The sequence below is a fragment of the Penicillium chermesinum genome (assembly GCF_028974085.1).
Source record: "Penicillium chermesinum strain IBT 19713 chromosome Unknown utg000006l:1.0-2335141.0:1.0-2336784.0, whole genome shotgun sequence".
Classification (NCBI taxonomy): domain Eukaryota; kingdom Fungi; phylum Ascomycota; class Eurotiomycetes; order Eurotiales; family Aspergillaceae; genus Penicillium; species Penicillium chermesinum.
The window spans coordinates 2,051,060-2,069,080 of record NW_026695316.1 but is presented as its reverse complement, the minus strand read 5'-3'; the positions used below and the strand labels follow the sequence as shown (position 1 = coordinate 2,069,080).

General features: G+C 39.0%; 2 protein-coding genes across 2 annotated transcripts; one reads left to right on the top strand and one right to left on the bottom strand.

The window, feature by feature from the left end:
* Positions 1-1,890: 1,890 nt before the first annotated feature.
* Positions 1,891-3,985, bottom strand: N7468_008585 (catalase; the record flags this gene model as incomplete). Its single annotated transcript, XM_058477881.1, has 12 exons — positions 1,891-1,973; positions 2,035-2,143; positions 2,206-2,462; positions 2,513-2,597; positions 2,656-2,943; positions 2,998-3,121; positions 3,173-3,180; positions 3,235-3,327; positions 3,409-3,619; positions 3,669-3,692; positions 3,769-3,898; positions 3,952-3,985. The coding sequence occupies 12 exons, from the start codon at positions 3,983-3,985 to the stop codon at positions 1,891-1,893; spliced, it is 1,446 nt and encodes a 481-aa protein (XP_058328226.1).
* Positions 3,986-5,672: 1,687 nt separating this feature from the next.
* N7468_008584 (GMC family oxidoreductase) lies at positions 5,673-7,309 on the top strand (the record flags this gene model as incomplete). The annotated part of the gene is given in 4 exon segments (XM_058477880.1): positions 5,673-6,021; positions 6,036-6,340; positions 6,358-6,753; positions 6,791-7,309. The coding sequence occupies 4 exon segments, from the start codon at positions 5,673-5,675 to the stop codon at positions 7,307-7,309; spliced, it is 1,569 nt and encodes a 522-aa protein (XP_058328225.1).
* Positions 7,310-18,021: the final 10,712 nt, after the last annotated feature.

The following is an 18,021-nucleotide window of genomic DNA, read 5'->3' as shown; positions in this document are numbered from 1 at the left end:
CATGATATATTTGTTCCAAGCTTGAAGACTGGTTACAAGTGGGTGTCCAGAGCGGGGAGGCACTGAGAACGGACATTAAAACGGAGATATGAATAAAAGCGAGACTCTACCCAGATCATCACAAAACAAGGACTCTCCCAGTTTATTGGTACTGTCTTTCGCAGTGGCAGCTCGATGCAGCAGAAGCTCGAAAGGAGGCCCCACCTGTCGGCCGACCGAAGCCCCACCGAAGGCTGACGGGAATTGCCCAGGAAGGACGTTTGAGAAAATCAGCTGATAGCTTTTCCATAGACTTATACTTGCTATGACCGGATCACGGAAAAGAAAAAAACATGCATAGCAAAGAGGCCTTGAAACTACTACGCCTGGACAGATAAGCGTTAAAAAACCTGTCAGAAGGAGACAATACACCAATTGTCACTATTACTCGATTTTCGCGGCGTGCCCGCTTAGATAGCACGCTCGCTTGGGATTTACGTTAAATATTCGGTGCCTGTCATTTTAGAACTTTCAGAGTTACATATATTTCACTCCATTACCATACATTACAACCCCTTACCTCCTGTCGCTCCAACAACCCTAGGGTTCGTATATAGTCACATAATCATACACACATGACTAACAGAATGCGGAAGAATGTGGACGTCTTGGTCAAAAGCTCGCCACAGCGAGTGCCTTCCTCTTATGTGGCGATCAAAGTCTTACACCCACGGGTCGAGAAAGTCATCCACCGGGACTTGCGCATCATGCATTTCTTCGCCTCCTTGATCAATGCTATTCCAACAATGCATTGGCTCTCGTTTCCCGATGAGGTCCAGCAATTTGGCGAAATGATGAAGCTCCAATTAGATCTCCGCATCGAAGGCGCGAACTTGGTCAGATTTCGTGAAAAGTTCAAGTCTCGGTCCACGGCCTGGTTCCCATATCCATACCTGGACTATACCACTCGTGAAGTTCTCGTCGAGGAATTCGCCCAAGGAATCCCGCTCGCCACTTTCTTAGATATCGGCGGCGGCGTCTATCAGCGAGAGATCTTCGAGTCTAGATGTGAGCCCCACACAAAATCGGAATCGAACCGGAGACCCGTGAAGCGCGGATATATTATGAAGGAACATCCCTGGGCTAATATTCGATCAACTAAGCCAAAAGACTACCGTATCCACGTTTCATCATGAAGCGCGGATACACCCAGGCATGTCTTATATGATACACCCTCTAGCTGGAATCTGTGACACAAAGTAAGTATTGAACAGTCCTAAAAAGTACCCCTGGTATATTGAAATTATGCTAAGAAGAAAAAGTCTCAGAGCCCCAATTCTGGGTACGCCAAATGACTTCCTCCAGCAACTTTACTCGTAGGAGGCTAAACTTGGAGAGTGTGAAGGAATATCCCTGGGCTAATATTCAATCAACTGAGCCAAAAGACTACCATATCCGCGCTTCGTGCGCGGATATACCCAGGCACACCTTATATAGTACACCCTCTAGCTAGAATCCGTGACACCCGGTGTGGATCACGTAGGACACGTGGCCTTAGCATACTAGTAGCGGAGGACCGGTGTATTAAACTCCTCTCCTTAAGTTTATCGAACACAGTTCGTGGCCTAGTATAGATTGAATCAAGTGTTGCTTTAGCCCTTCACATCCAATAAGGGTTAGTGGTATAGGGTATCAGTATTTGATAGGCGGACTTTTGCCCCCTATTGTAACTAGCCCCTTATATATATAAGTAATTACTAGGATAACAACTTGCGGAAATACGAAGAAAATTGACAAAGGAACGAATAATCTTCACACAGCAGACCAAGCAACACGATATCACAATTATTACCAATGATCTTCCTGGGAGTATATGATACTGCGACCGAAGGCTGCCCTAGGTAGAAAGCTTCAAGATTGCTTCGCCTTGATTTCCTCTTCGACACGTTTCTGTAAGGCTGACCCTAGGTCCTTGTTTACCCGGCTAAAAAGAGCTGGGATGAGGGTTAGCTGTGCACGGGGGATGAAATTTCTCCGACGACACAGTTTGCTTACCATAAACACCCTTGCGCAATTCCGGATACTTCACGCCGATCAAGCTGCCGACGAGATTCTCGATAACCCTTTCTTGGTGACCAGGCTCCCGCCCGATGACTTCCCACAACTGTGCAGGTTGCACGAAATCATCATCGGTGATTTGACTGGTGAAGATCGATACCTCCCTACCCATTTCTCGTGTGCTCCGCTCAGATTCAACGCCTGGGGGGTTGTTTTCTTCACGTCTTGGTAGTATAGGAGAGGCTGAATCGTCGAACCGACGTAGTTCGGGTCGCCGCCGTAGTTTCCGTCCATCCGCATCGCCCCGTCACGTTGGAAGGGGCAGTAAACTTGCGATTTGGCCGCGTTGGTGGGGAGTTGTTGATAGTTCACCCCGAGTCGGTACCGGGCGGCATCAGGGTAAGCAAAGAGCCGTGCTTGCAAAACTTGATCGAGAATTAGCGAAGGCAAACTTTCAAAGCACGGCGCTTCTTACTTGGGTCAGCAGATGCGGCAAATCCGGGAACAACCGTGGATGGCGAAAAAGCAGCTTGCTCAATATCCGCAAAATAATTGTTTGGCTGATGTGTTTTAGCCGCCGTTGTTTTCCAAGAGAAACAGTGATATGACAACACTTACATTGCGGTTCATAGTAAGCCGGCCAATTTGGATAAGTGGGAAGTCCTTGTGCGACCAGACCTTGGTCATATCGAAGATGTTCCATCGGTAATTTTCCGCTTCCTCGGGGCTCATCAGTTGCACATACACATTCCAAACCGGATATTCCTTTCGCTCAATCGCCTCGTACATGTCCTGAATCATGTAGTCTGGATTTTCACCTGCAATTCGAGTGGCTTCCTCACGGCTAAGGTTTTCGACGCCTTGCTGTGTTTTGATATGAATCTTGGCGTATTTGAAAGAGCCGTCCTGGCCCGGGTATCAGCAATGACCCTAAGGCGTATTCTCATTGGTCACACTTACCGGCTTCGTGAATCTGTACGTGTGGCCGCTGTACCCGTTCAAGTAGCGCACGGATCGGGGCGTGCCGCGGTCACTGAAGAGAACCAGAAGTTGATGGATACCCTCTGGATTGCCAACGTGAAAGCTTCTTGCAGTTAGAATCTACCATATCCATACAAGAGAAGGATAAACATACTCCCAGAACTGGTCACGAGATTAGTATTCTGTCTTTTGTTCTTTTGAGATTTGGCAACTCACCATGTTGGCGTCAGGAAGGTGGCTTCGGGGGTTTCGCTTATGAGATCTATTCAACGAGGGGAACTTGACCGGGTCGCGAATGAAAAACACAGGCTAGGCACGTTAATACGAGGCGTTTATAGGAAGACGAAAAGAGGAAAGCGATAGAGCACACAAGACAAAAAGTAAACATACCGTGTTATTGAAAACCCAGTCCAGGTTTCCCTCGTCTGTATAGAACTTCAACGCAAACCCGTGAACATCACGAGATGTGTCTGCAGAACCCGACTCGGGGCCAACGGTCGACACCCGCTGAAGGACTGGGGTTTTTTTCCCGACTTGGTTCAGAAAACTAGCACTGGTAAAGTCGGAACAATCGCGGGTAGCTTCGAACTCGCCATAGGCGCTAGGCAAGAGTTAACGCAGGTTTTTCCCAGCGAGCCATGGCAACTTACCCTACAGCCTTTGCATGCACAACACTGTGAAGGTCTCGACGTCAGTATTGGCTCATAGGACTTCTGTTGCAGATCTCTGTGGGGAATGTTTTTGTTTTACCGTTCAGGGATTCTCTCTCGCGAGAAATGAGCCAAGGTCTCTATGAGCTGTGTGTCTTGGAGTAGTCCCAGCCCACCGCCACTTTTATTCCGCATCAGAACACTTGTTTGGCTGCTTGCATAGGGACATCCTAGGAGATTTTAGAATTGTCCCTCCGAATTATTGCCAATTCCTAGTACGTACCTTCTGCCAAAGTGTAGTACTTCTGGTCAGACATGATGAGCAATTGGGGTTGACTTAGTGATGATCAAAAAATGACGAGGGAGAATGGAGCAAATGGAAAAGATGCGATCAATCAGCCGACGTTTGACCGGGTAAATTTGGGTTATTATACTCCGGCAAAACTGGCTCGGTATTTATGTTCACGTTGTTCTGCACTGAGTCTTAGTATTATGCGTACATTCATTGGATACTCGGCCATTCCCGGGTAGCCCTCTGGTATCTGACGCATTTCACTGTATAAGGTGATGGGGCAAGTATCATTGAAAACAGCAAATCATGGTGTTTACATCATAGCTGTTTTCTGCACAGATGACCTACTTTAATTCTAGCGTTACATTCGTCAATGGTAAGTGGGGATGTCTATTACGGCTTAGTGCAGATAACAGGGAAGCTTATGATTGGCTTAATAGCACTGCCCCAATTAGCTATGCGTCGACATCCGAAAGCTAAGCTTGTTGCATGTGTCGCGTCGCTGCTTCTGGCAATACTAGATGCGATCTGAGGGCGGTTCTTGATTGGCTCATCAGTCCTACCTAATCCATTAGGCATGCGTCGACTGCCGCAATGTTGCTGCACGTGGTGCCATCGCTGCTTCTGGTAATGCGCGATCCGGGCCCGCCGGATAAGCCAGGGTGCAGACAAGGAGTTCGGCCGATCCGCAGTCTGAACGGCCCGAAGTATTGGTTCGAAATCATGTTAACGTGAACTTCAATTCACTTCTATAGCAAGTAAATCAGGTTGTGGCGTAAACACGTAACGAATAATCCATGCACTTGGTCCACCCTCAACGTCACCCGAGCTACAATGGTGGAGTTTCGAGTGCGAGCTTTTCGTCGCATACTGTCCTGATGTGGGAAACACGAGCTTGTAGATGTCCATGGCTGCGAAAAGCAGATCAGGAGACTTTTTTTTTTGTGTTTCTTTTTTTATCAGCAGCAACTGCCCGTAAAATAAGAAGCATCTCATTTACCTTACAAGTGCGGCCCTTCCCAAAATTCACCAATGTCGCTTCGGATTACGTGGTATCTGTGGAGCATGCGGGGGATATTTCGAATCCTATCAGAAAGCTATATTAACGAAACCTATGCAGCACGCGAGCCCGGCTACTTAGACCTCTGGAGTGAATCATGTTTGGCTGGGCCAACGATGCCCAGGGCTGGCTCAAACATAGATCCTTCCTCATCCGCCGACCGTACGACATGGGCTATAGGCTGCGCCATTGTCTTGACGTCGCACTATTTTATGCAACTCCTTATTTTGCCAGGATGTTCCTATGGATGGATATGTAAGCCTCTATATCTTTTCAACTTCACGATTTCAATGGAGTCTTTCCCGGGCGGGAAATGAAGACTCTATGACGTTTTTGACGGGTTCTAGATGGGTCGCTGCAACCGATTGTACTCCACGAAAGCTGCAAAGACCTTGCGGGAGAAGAATCCGTAGATCGCAGATGCTATGTGTCACTTCTGTGGAACAAGCTATCAGTCGACCCGCTTAAATCAATGACGTAGATGAGGGGTCAAGAATGACCCCGACACGTTGCTTTCTGTAAGTCATTACGAGTCCGCAAGGCATAAAAGAGCTCCATAGTCTGCTCTGTGAGATGGAATGCTGCCATTTTACAAAAATTATTCAAACATTCCAACTTTTTGACAACTTCCCGGACGTGTTCATCATCCAACATGACGGTTGTTCAGGACAATGCCAGATTTGACTTCATTGTTGTTGGCGGAGGCACAGCCGGCAATGTGGTCGCCGGCCGTCTAGCAGAGAATCCAAATGCTAGGATCCTAGTCGTCGAGGCTGGTGTCGGGAATGCGAAAGACCTTGAAGAGATCCGAGTCCCGTCAAACGCGATGGAACTTCGTGATACGGAATATGACTGGGCTTTCAAATCCACTATGGTCAAGAGAGACGACTACGAGCGCATTGAGAAACCAAACACGCGTGGAAAGGTCCTGGGGGGTAGTTCGTCGCTGAACTACTTTACGTGGGCTCCCGGATCTAAGGGCACCTATGATATGTGGGGGAGTACGGTGGAAAAGAGTGGACATGGGAGCCGCTTGTTCACTACCTTCGCAAGAGTGCTACCTACCACGATGACGCACAGGCTTACTCGCCCGAGCTCCAGAAGATTGGCAAGGGTGGGCCGATCGATATTTCTCACGCAGAGCTCATTCCCGAGATGCAGTCTTTCAGAGAACTTCTTACCAAGGCATGGACGTCGACTGGCCACACACTGACCGAGAATATCTTCGACGGCAAGATGTCCGGTTTGGTCCATAGTGTCAATACTATCTATAAAGGACGTCGGTCCGGAAGCTTCCTTTGTGTTGCCGATAAGCCAAACGTCACTATTCTCCCCAGGCCCACGCCAAAAATCTTATTATCGATGCCGCCGACAAGACCTGCAAGGGCGTGACAGTTATCTTGCCCTCGAACTCTGGCCAGGAGCTGAATCTATTTGCCGAGCGCGAGGTTATTGTCTCTGAAGGTGTTTTTGAGACCCCCAAGCTTTTAATGTTAAGCGGTATCGGTCCTGCTGCTGAATTAAAGAAGCACGGGATCCCAGTGATCGTGGATAGCCCACACGTTGGGCAGCATCTTCTTGACCACCCTGGAGTGCCGTTTGTTCTGAAGGTGAAGGATGGCTTTGGTATGGATGATTACGTTTTACGGGAGGGAACGCCTCACAATAAACAGGCCATCGAGGCTTACCAAAAGACTCGCCATGGTCCGCTAGGGTCAGGGTTCCTCGAGCTGGTTGGGTTCCCCCCGAATCGATGACTATTTGGAAAAGGACCCGCTTTATCGGCAGGCTAAAGCCGCGAATAACAACAAGGATCCATTTTGTCCCGATGATCAACCTCATTTCGAACTTGATTTTATCTGTCTTTTCGGCAGTGCCTTCCAGTGGCACTATCCTACCCCTAAGAAGGGCAATTACGTTACCGTCATGGTGGATCTTGTCCGACCTGTGTCTGAAGGCGGAACTGTAACCCTCAACAGCGCGGATCCTCTGCAGCAAGCTAATATCAATTTGAATTATTTCAACAATGAGCTCGATATAATCGCCATACGTGAGGGTATTCGCTACGCCTATGATGTCCTCGTGAATGGCGAAGGTTTCAAGGATATTGTCGAGGACGAGTATCCTTTCCCCATGCCACTCGATGACGACAAATTGATGAGAAGAACTGTTCTGGATCGCTCTCAAACTTCTTACCACCCTTGTGGAACGGCTCGCCTGTCGAAGAATATCCAGCAGGGGTGGTGGATCCTGGCCTCAAAGTCCACGGCATCAAGAATCTTCGAGTGATCGATGCATCTTGCATTCCCGTTATTCCTGACTGTCGGATCCAGAACTCTGTGTACATGGTTGGGGAAAAGGGTGCCGATGCCATCAAGTCGGACCATCCTGACCTGTACAAGTAGGTCAAGCTTCTTCAGTAAGCTGAGGGTCTAGGGACTTGAATTTCCTGACAAAAATTGTACGGTTTGTGACCGTGAATTACATGCACGGTTCTTTTGATGAGATTGATTACGCGAGGAAGGGCAAGAGTGTAATTATGTGAATCGAGTGGATATGTCCTACGTCTAACATCGTGACTTAAGGTGCGAGATCGTCAAGAATGCTGATGGAAGGTGTCAAGAACATGCTGTGCCGTTACCACCGTAGCACACGACGCTCATTTCTTCTCTCTGTAACTAATTACGATTAAATAGTGTCATGCGATGATCCGAATCAAGTGTTATGCATATTCCCATCCTTATAAGATGTACATTAGATAAGTCTAATATGAACCAAGATTTTTCTAATTACCGGAAAAGTCTAGAACTGTTTCAACAAAAGCAAGGCAACATTTATTGCGTTATCAATTTGCAAAGTATCGCTTTTAACTAGGTGACCGCGTACGAGCCATAGTTAATACCGGATCATCTTTGCTCCGACAACGTATCCATGTCTGTCGGACGTAAACTAACGCATAGTGAGTTAATGGTCTTTACATGTCTCAGACCTGGAAGATCGAGGCAATATCCTGGCATCATTCATTCCAAAAAGACCATTATCTGCTCGCTTGCTACTACCGACGAATTCCTGGGTTCCAAGTCTCCAATCATGTCCAGTCTTCACGAACTTATTCATCGACAGCGACCCGGAGTATGGCAAAAGTTTCGCGCCCAATCTTACGTCTCTCGTGGACTACCTTGGTCTGAGGTGATAAAGCTGTTTTTAGATCAATATCCCGGAAGGAGTCAGGGTTCTGTTCAGGTACATTGGAGTACAAAGCTCAAGAAGAGATGCCCATGAGTATCCTTAGACCTCGGAACCGCCCGCAAGCCGCCCTCTTGGGGCCACCTACAGACCCGCACTTTTACAGGCGGAGGGCGGCCTTTTCCTGCCTGCAGGTTGGGTAGGTCTCTATCCTGCCCTTAAAGGACAGCCCTCGGAATATTTCGAGGGCCGACAAATATGACAAATATAGAAAGCTCTATGGTTACATAAATTATGCTAGTTTTAACTAGACCTCGTCAAAAACATTTCGAGGGCCAGTATCTCCCGCCCTCCGCCCAGCCCTCGCAGGTGGAGGGCAGGTTCTTAGACCTCGGAACCGCCTACGAGCCGCCCTCTGAGGGCCGCCTACAGACCTGTACTTTTACAGGCGGAGGGCAGGCTCTTCCTGCCCGCAGGTCAGGTAGGTCTCTACCCTGCCCTTAAAGGGCGGCCCTCGGAATATTTCGAGGGCCGACAAATATAACAAACATAGAAAGCTTTATAGTTGTATAAATTATACTAGTTTTGACTATAATTTTAGATATTTGATATATAGCTAGGTCCTTTAGAATAAATTATCATGATTAGGGAAAGTGTATTGAAAATATCAAATAATTACTTTAATTCATATTATTTTATACTATTTCTAGAGCTAGATACTATAAATCAACTCTTATATCTTTCTAAAAACCTTAAGTGCTTTCGAACTTTTCCTAAATACCGAAGTTATATATTTAGTAAGTCAGGCTTGTCCTTTTTTTTATACTCTCTATTTTCTAGCCTTATTAACAAGAGTTGTTATTATTATAATTAAGCTATAATAACTACAATCTATATAATATCAATAACTAATCCTATATTATTAATCTCTTTATTATTACTAATTAGCTTAAGATATAAAGTATTTAGATCTTTTACCTTCTAGTTAGTTTATATCTCTTTATATAAGAGATATTTATTAATTAAAGCTTATTAACCTTCTTCAATCTTAAACTTTAATATATATATAAATATTATCAGATCTTAAATTATTAATAACTTTAATAAGCCTCTCTAATAATAATAGATATCTTAGACAGAGTTAAAAAAAATACTCTATACCTACCCCTATTACTAGACCTCGTCAAAAACATTTCGAGGGCCAGTATCTCCCGCCTCTCCGCCCGGCCCTCGCGGGCGGAGGGCGGGTCCTTGCCTGCCCTCGCCCGGCCCTCAGCCCTCAGAGGGCCGCTCGCGGGCGGCCCTTATCCGCCCTCATTTGCATAAAAAAAGTTGGCTATTCCTCATTTAGATGTATAATTCTGCTGATTCATTCTATTTAATTACTGTTTTTTAAGCCTGTTCCTGTTTATAGTTTATTCTCCATGGTATCACTATTTAAGTCTTATGAAATTATAAGAAATTTAGTTGTATTGTAATAAAGCATAGTAGGTAATGATTATATTACAGGTTTTGAATCTCCAAAAGTAAATGGTAGAGGGTGAATAGAAAGGAGATGATTTTTGAATATATTAGTTCAATATGGTTGGGTTAGATATATATATTTACAACGTCATGTTGGTAGGAATAACAAGAACATTAAACATATCTCATAAATTCTTGATTCTTCACCAAATATCATATAATTCTTCTTTATAAGGTGAGCCCCCCGATAAAGTCTAATCATACTATATTTACTAATAGAAGAGCCCCCATAATAATCTTTGAACTAAAAGCATCACTAGATTTGAGGGGATACACAAGTCAGCGAAAAACCGAGGGCGGATTGGTGATTCGAGGGCGGCCCGCATGTTTTCGAGGGCCGTTTGGGGGCCGCTCGAGGGCCGCTCGAGGGCGGCCCGCACATTTCGAGGGCTGGTTGAGGGCCGCCCGCATATTTTGAGGGCCGATTTGAGGGCCGCCCTCAATCAGCCCTCAATAAATAACCAATCATAGGGGAGATTAATAAGTTAAAGTGGGTCAATAGTTGATGTGTTCGATAATAGTCAAGCTATATTGGAAAGCTACTCAAGCTAGTCAATAATTCTATTTACCAGAGCCTATGGGCTTTCTTAGTAGGTATCTTCTCCAGAAACCAGTCGCTTTTCCCTTTTCAAATCATGCTTTACTAGCGATCATCTGATTAACAATGTCCCAAATGTCCCAGTTCTCAGATATCTATTCTTCATCAGTATATGATGGTGATCCAGTTGATGCTCTTCTCTCTTTTTCGAATGATCAATTCCCAACGCCTGATATTTCTGGAAGTCAGCACACACTTGAATCTGCATCAAATCCCGATTTTCTCACTCCAATTACTCCACCCTTGATTCCTTCTTCACTTCAGCGTGTTGGTCCTGGTCGATCACCAGCATTCATCCTATACTCCGAAATGTCAAAGGATGACTTCGTCGCTTGGTGGTTGGAGACTGAGTTTGGGAAGAGGAAAAGACTTAATTGGGGTGGTAACCGTACAGCGGCATGCTGGGAACAATTTGATCAAGTTGCCAACGCAAAAACTGGTAAACCAGGGGTAAAGTGTCGCCAATGCCAGAAAGTCCTTGATCATCCAGCAAGTGGGCGGTATGGAACAACTGCCCTTAATCGGCACTTAGCTGGTCCAACCTGTCGCAAATCTACTAGCCAGAAGGCTAATATCAAGGGATTACTCGCAAATGCAGTATGTATCACTTAGGACATATAGTCTAATGTTTTACTAATCATTCTCTTTTATAATAGGCACAGAACACATCAAATATAACAAAAGTCTTTACGCAAGAAGCATGGGAGCAGAAGCTTCTACAATTGATCACCTTATCACGTCTTCCCTTCCAATTCATTGAACATCCAGAGTTCCGTGACGTTATTACCTTTGCCCGACTTGCCCCTACACAACCCCATATCCCTTCAGCAAAAACAATACGATCTCGGCTACAAGAGTACGTCCAAAAGCAGCAACAATCTATCCTTCAGAAGCTTCCTCCAAACGCAAAACTTTCACTAGCACTAGATTGCTGGACATCTCCCTTTCGACAGGCTTTTATGGCTGTTACTGGCTACTTCCTAGACCAACACTGGCAATATCAAGAGGTGCTTCTTGGATTTGAACCTTTATCTGGATCCCATTCTGGTGTGAATCTAAGTGATGTGGTTTTAAAGCTTCTCCGACAGCATAAAATCGCAGATCGAGTACTTGCCGTGACAACTGACAATGCATCAAACAATAACACGTTAATGTCAAGTATACAAGAGTCATTACAGTCACTTGAGCTGAATAATGGTTCTACAATCGTTCGAGTTCCTTGCATTGCCCATGTGATTCAGCTTAGCTTGAATGATCTTCTTGGGAAGTTAAAGGCAATTCCAAAGAATGAAAATGTGGAGATGGATTGGTCTGACGAACGATTCCGTTCTCTTCGTGTAAGGCAACAAAAAAGAGAAATTGTTGATACACTTAACAAGGTATGCCCCTACTTTCTTACCTTATTAACAATACTAACTCTTTTATGATTATATAGGTCCGAAACCTTGCTATCTACATCAACGCAAGCCCGCAACGGCGCGAGTCATTCTACAACCTTCAGAAGGAAGAACCAAGGCTTATTCCTATCCAGGATGTTCGAACTCGCTGGAATTCAACGTTTTTGATGCTCCGACGTGCTAAACGGCTTCAATCAACCTTTGATGACTTTTGTTCGCAGTATGATCAGGACCACTTTGCATTGAGTCAAGAGGAGTGGCGACAAATTGAGTATCTTCTCTGGATAACCCAGCCTTTCTTCAAATTCACCACTCTTCTTTTCTAAGACTAAGGATGTTAGTATTCATCTAGTCTTTAGCATCTACAACAAGCTCTTCAATCATCTTGAAAGGTCAATGAGTGCGTTAAGACGGAAAAAGGTTGCTTGGAAGCAGCTTATGCTTTCTTCTCTCGAGGCCGCAAAGAGAAAGCTTTCAACTTATTATGGTATGACGGATACAATTGATGGCAATCTCTATGCCATTGGCACGATACTTTCACCGCAACAAAAGCTTCAATTCTTTGAAGGAAAGGACTGGGATGATCCAGATAACAACTGGCGTGCAATCTACCGAGCAAGTCTTGAGGATTACTTTCAATCCTATAAACGACACCATGCCGATACACAATCAATATCTAAAGCTCAATCACCTACAGTCGCTATCTCAGAGCTTGAGATGGAGTGTGGAGCGGAAGAGTCCCAGCCTTTAGCATCTACTGAATTTGATGAGCTTAAGGAGTATCTTGATAGCGGTAAGTTAATAATATCTCACTTATAAAGTCTTTACTAACGTATATTCTAGGCATTGTACGAACTCCTGTCTGTATGTTCTGGAAAGATCACCAGCATCAATTTCCAGCGCTTGCAAACCTTGCACGCGACGTGCTTTCGATTCCTGCAACAGGGGCAGGTGTAGAGCGCCTCTTTAACTCTGCCCGGGATGTCTGTCACTACCGGAGAGGCTCGCTAAAGCCATCAACAATTCAAGATCTGATGATGTTCATGTGTACATCAAAGTTTGAGATTGAAGAAGGTCAACGAGCTCTAATCAACGAATATCTCTTACATGAAGAGATACAGGCCAACCAGGAGGCGAAAGATCTAAATACTCCATACCTTGAGCCAATTAGCGATAACGAAGAGATTGATGATGCAGGATTAGTTATTGATACTACACAGATTGCAGTCATCACAGCTCAATCGCAACAACAACAACCCTCGTCAACAGGGCCAGAAAATGGAGAGCATGAAGAAGAGGGCGAGCCTGACTTACCAAACACACAACTTCGGCATTCAGGAAGGGTTCGAAAGCGCTCAAGGTTTTTAGAAGGGTATGAGAGTTGATTTATAGTATCTAGCCCTAGAAATAGTATGAAATAACATGAATTGAAGCAATTATTTGATATTTTCAACACGCTTTCCCTAATCATGATAATTTATTCTAAAGGACCTAGCTGTATATCAAATACCTAAAATTACAGTCAAAACTAGCATAATTTATGCAACCACAGAGCTTTCTATGTTTGTCATGTTTGTCGGCCCTCGAAATATTCCGAGGGCCGCCCTCTTGAGGGCAGGGTAGAGACCTACCCGACCCGCGGGCAGGAAGAGCCTGCCCTCCGCCCGCAAAAGTGCGGGTCCGTGGGCGGCCCTCAGAGGGCGGCTCGCGGGCGGTTCCGAGGTCTACCTATTACAAGAATCAAAAATATATCATATATAAAATTTATAAACACTAGAAATTAATACTAGTAATCTTTCTAAAATATATAGATAGAAGTTTATATAATATCTAGAATATATATTAATAAAGATTTTATAAGTAAGATATTATTAACTTATCATTATTAAGATATTTCTTAAACTTATCAAATTTAATAGATACTAAAAACTAAAACTTTTCCACTCTACACTCTATCTTAAACTCTAAGATAACAACTATAGATAATTAAATTTTAGATATTAATTATATATTAGTATAATATTATTTATAGAATTAAAAATAATCTTTAAGATTTACTCGATAGATTATATATTAGTTATTATCTAGATTATTCTAGTCTTTTCCTTTAAAGAATTAAAACTTTTATTATAATAAAAATATTATACCAATAACATAAAGATTATTATTAATTATATCTATCACTGCTTACTCGATTCTGTCTCCTGTCACCGCCCTGATACTAGAAGAAGGACCGTCCGAATTATAAGATAGACATAGATAGGATAGAGGTTTACATAAGAGTAGATAGGCTACTACAGTAGCTCCTCCCTCTTTCCCTTCTCCTCTCCCCCTTTAGTTCTAGTATCTCAAATATAAGTGTTGTTACTAGTTCTTCCTGTTCCCCAATATAGGCCACTATTAACAATACTAGAACTCAACTTTTCACTTCTTTTGTTATAATACACATCATTGATACACAATCTCATTATATCCAAGATATCCATTATAACCAACATCTACCAAAATCCTGCCAAGATAGTACCTCCTGTAATATAAAGTTGCTCAAATAACCCAGGTTGTATAACTAATAATACAAACATAAATATACCACAATCTCCTACTTTTACGCCTAGAACTTACCTAGACTCGTCTAAGAAATAGTATAAAAAAGTTAAACAGAGTATATAACACAACAAACATGTCTTATATAAGATTTTAGTAGAGATGCTTACCAATATACAATTAATCGATATCACAAACCGGAACAATATCATCAATATCGAGAACCTAGAAACCTTCGAGAATCTTTTCAAGAGAGGACCATAGAAATTATAGATAATTATCGTTGTTACCCTCTACTTATTAAATAGTCGCCGATCTATCTACCGAAATTAAGTTTATAAAACCTAGAAATAATATCAGAAAATGATAGATCAAGTCTTATATACTAAAAAGTAACTTAAAGAGATAACTTAGAGATAGAAGAGATCTAAAAACAAACGCTAGATAGTAATAGAGTCTCTTCACTAATCCTAGACTTAACAAAAAAGAGAAATAAATATTATATCCTCGGTAGACCGATATATCAAATCTCCTAAGATATCGGATATATTTATATTCTTTAAAAAAAATATCTTAAAATTTAAGTAGTAGTGTATAACAATAAAGCAAAAACTATAGCTAAATATAGACTATTATCTAATAGTTATTTATTGTATAATATATATTACTAGTTGTTATAATAATAATATACTTTTTTAGATTAGATCTTAAGTAATATTTAGAGTGTTTAACAAATATACCGATTTTAATAATATACTTAATTATTTATAATTAATCTATTATAACTTTTATAAACAAAAGATAGCTCGAACTATCTTTAAAAAATTAAAGATAAAATTGAAAGATAGTTTTAAAAACTTTATCGAAGAATTTACTAGACTTATCTTATAAGATAAAATATTTAAGGATAATAATAATATAAAAGAGGAATTTTATAACCGCTTTCTGATCTTAATATAGAATTATCTCTTTTCAGACTATAATAATTTTTTAGTCTTGTATAAGATATTTCTAAAGAAATGTTATATATCTGATTGAGTTATTTATTAACAATTAAACAATAGATCTAGATATCGACTATTTTTAAGAAATAATAAAAAAACTGAATCGAAAGGAGTATAGCTTTTTCTTAGTCTATAGCTAATATTTTTAAAGTTTAGTATTATAGATAATAAGTTGAGTAAGTAATAATTATTATAAATTCTTTTATTAAAAAAGAAAAAGAATTATTATTTAGAAAAAGGTTTTTGCTTATTCTATATTAAGTTAGATTATATTTTATATAATTATTAAGTATATCTAGTATAAAATGTTACTATTATACCAGCTAATATTATTATAACCAAAAAAAAGTAAGGATTAGTCTAAAATAGGTTTATTTAAACTCGAGGATTTAGGAAAAGAATCTATCTAGGATAAATCTCTAACCTAGATAAGTATATATTACTATTATTCTATAAGACTAATTTTGGATATCTTATAGATAATAATAATTTTATAATTTATATAAAGATAGTCTATAATAGATTTTTGTTTACTATTATTATACTAATTAATATAAAAGCTAATATCTTTATCCTAATTAATCAAACTCTAGTACTTGTGCTAGGATAGTGATTCTAGCTTTAAACTAAATATCTTTTTTAACTAATTTTTTTCTAAATATTTAATAACTAGGATGTCTTGTTTATTATTTATTTAGTAGAACTAATATTGATATTTAAGAGATATTATCTAGTTTAGTTTTTTATAATAGTTATTTTGCTAAGTCCTAAAAAAGATCTTATTCTTAGATAATAATTTTTTAGATATTTTGGTATTGAGATATATTATAAACTAAAAAAGCTTAAATAGTTATAAGATTAATCTAACTAAGAAAAGGATCTAAACTAGTATTCTAGTAATTATTATTAGTTTTTTTATAAGATACTAATCGAAAGCTAAATATTAATAGTAATATAGGTAATCTATTAAAAAGATATAAATAGATATAACCAAAAACAAAAAACTGAAATTTAAAGAGAATAGATAAAATAGAAGATTTTATAATAAGATTTATTAATTTAAGCTAATATAGGAAAGATAAAATATATGTTAGAGAAAGTTATAATCTAGATATATTAATTAAAAACTTTTTACTAGTTAATATAATAAATAAAATTTGTTCTGGTTTATATATTAACTAGAGAGAATATTATTATTTCTATTATTAATAATATAGATTATTATTATCTTATAAAAGGATAAAGAGTAGAAATTTTTGTAATCTTAATTGATTATATCTTATATATTATAGATAAGTTAGATAAACAAGAAGACTCTAGTTAATTTTATAAAAATATCGAGATTTATTAGATATTATTAAAAAAGTATTATAAATTTATTAATATATTTTCGAAAATTAAGTTAGATATATTATTATTTTATTAAGAAAATAATTATTAAATCGAACTAGAGAATATAGATATTTAGTAATTAATCTTAAGATATTACTCTTTTTATAAAATATCTTTTAAGAAGTTATAAGTAATAAAGGTCTATATTAAAGATAATTTATAAAAAAGATTTATAGTTCTAAATAAAGTTTTTTATATCTTATTTATTTTGATAACCCAAAAATAAGATAATAGTTTTTATTTCTATATAGATTACCAAAAACTAAATAAAATTATAAAGAAGAACTAATATTTTCTCCTACTAATCAATAAGCTATTATATTATTTAAGTTAAGCGAAGTATTTTATAAAGCTAGATATTTAATAAGGTTTTTATTAAATATAAATATATCTTAATTTTAAGGATAAAACTATATTCCGAAACTGTTATAGAATATTTAAATATTAAATATTTCTTTTTAGCCTTATAAATAGTCTAGCTGTCTTTTAATAATATATAAATAAGATATTATTAGATTATTTAGATAATTTTGTTATTATATTTATAAATAATATATTTATCTATAATAAGATTTTCTAAGAATATTAATCTTAGATCTATAAAATCCTAGCCTGACTATAAGAAATAGGTTTTTAAGTTGTTATCTATAAATATAAATTTAATACTACTATTATAAAGTTTTTGGGGTTTATTATAAAGACTAGTAGTATATAAATAGATCTCTAAAAGATTGAGATAATAATTAGCTAGAAAACTTTTAAGATTAAATAAGATATTAGATCTTTTTTTTAGATTCTACAAGTTCTACTAAAAGTTTATTTGTTATTTTAGTAAGATAGCTTAGTTATTATATTAATTAATAAAAGATATAGTCAAATTCGAGTAGATCTAAAAATATTAGTATATCTTCTAGTTATTAAAAAAATAGTTAACTGAAGTACCTATTCTTTAATATTATAATCTAAGTCTTTTAATATAAGTAGAGATTAATATATTTAATAATATATATAGAGTAGCTTTGTTATAGTTATAATCTAATAAGTAATATCTAGTAGTTTATTTCTCAAAGATTATAGATTATATTAAATTATTTTATTCTATTTATAATAAAAAGATATTTATAATTATATTTATATTTAAAGAGTAGTATTTTAAATTAATAGATCTTTAATAAGGGGATTATTTTAAAGTCTTGATAGACTATAAAATACTAAAATATTTTAGTATAAAGTAATAACTAAATATAAGATAGGTTTATTAGATAAAGAAAATTATAGATTACTATTTTATTATCAGATACTAACTAGGATAACAGAACAAGATTATAAATATATTATTATGAAAGAAATATAGAA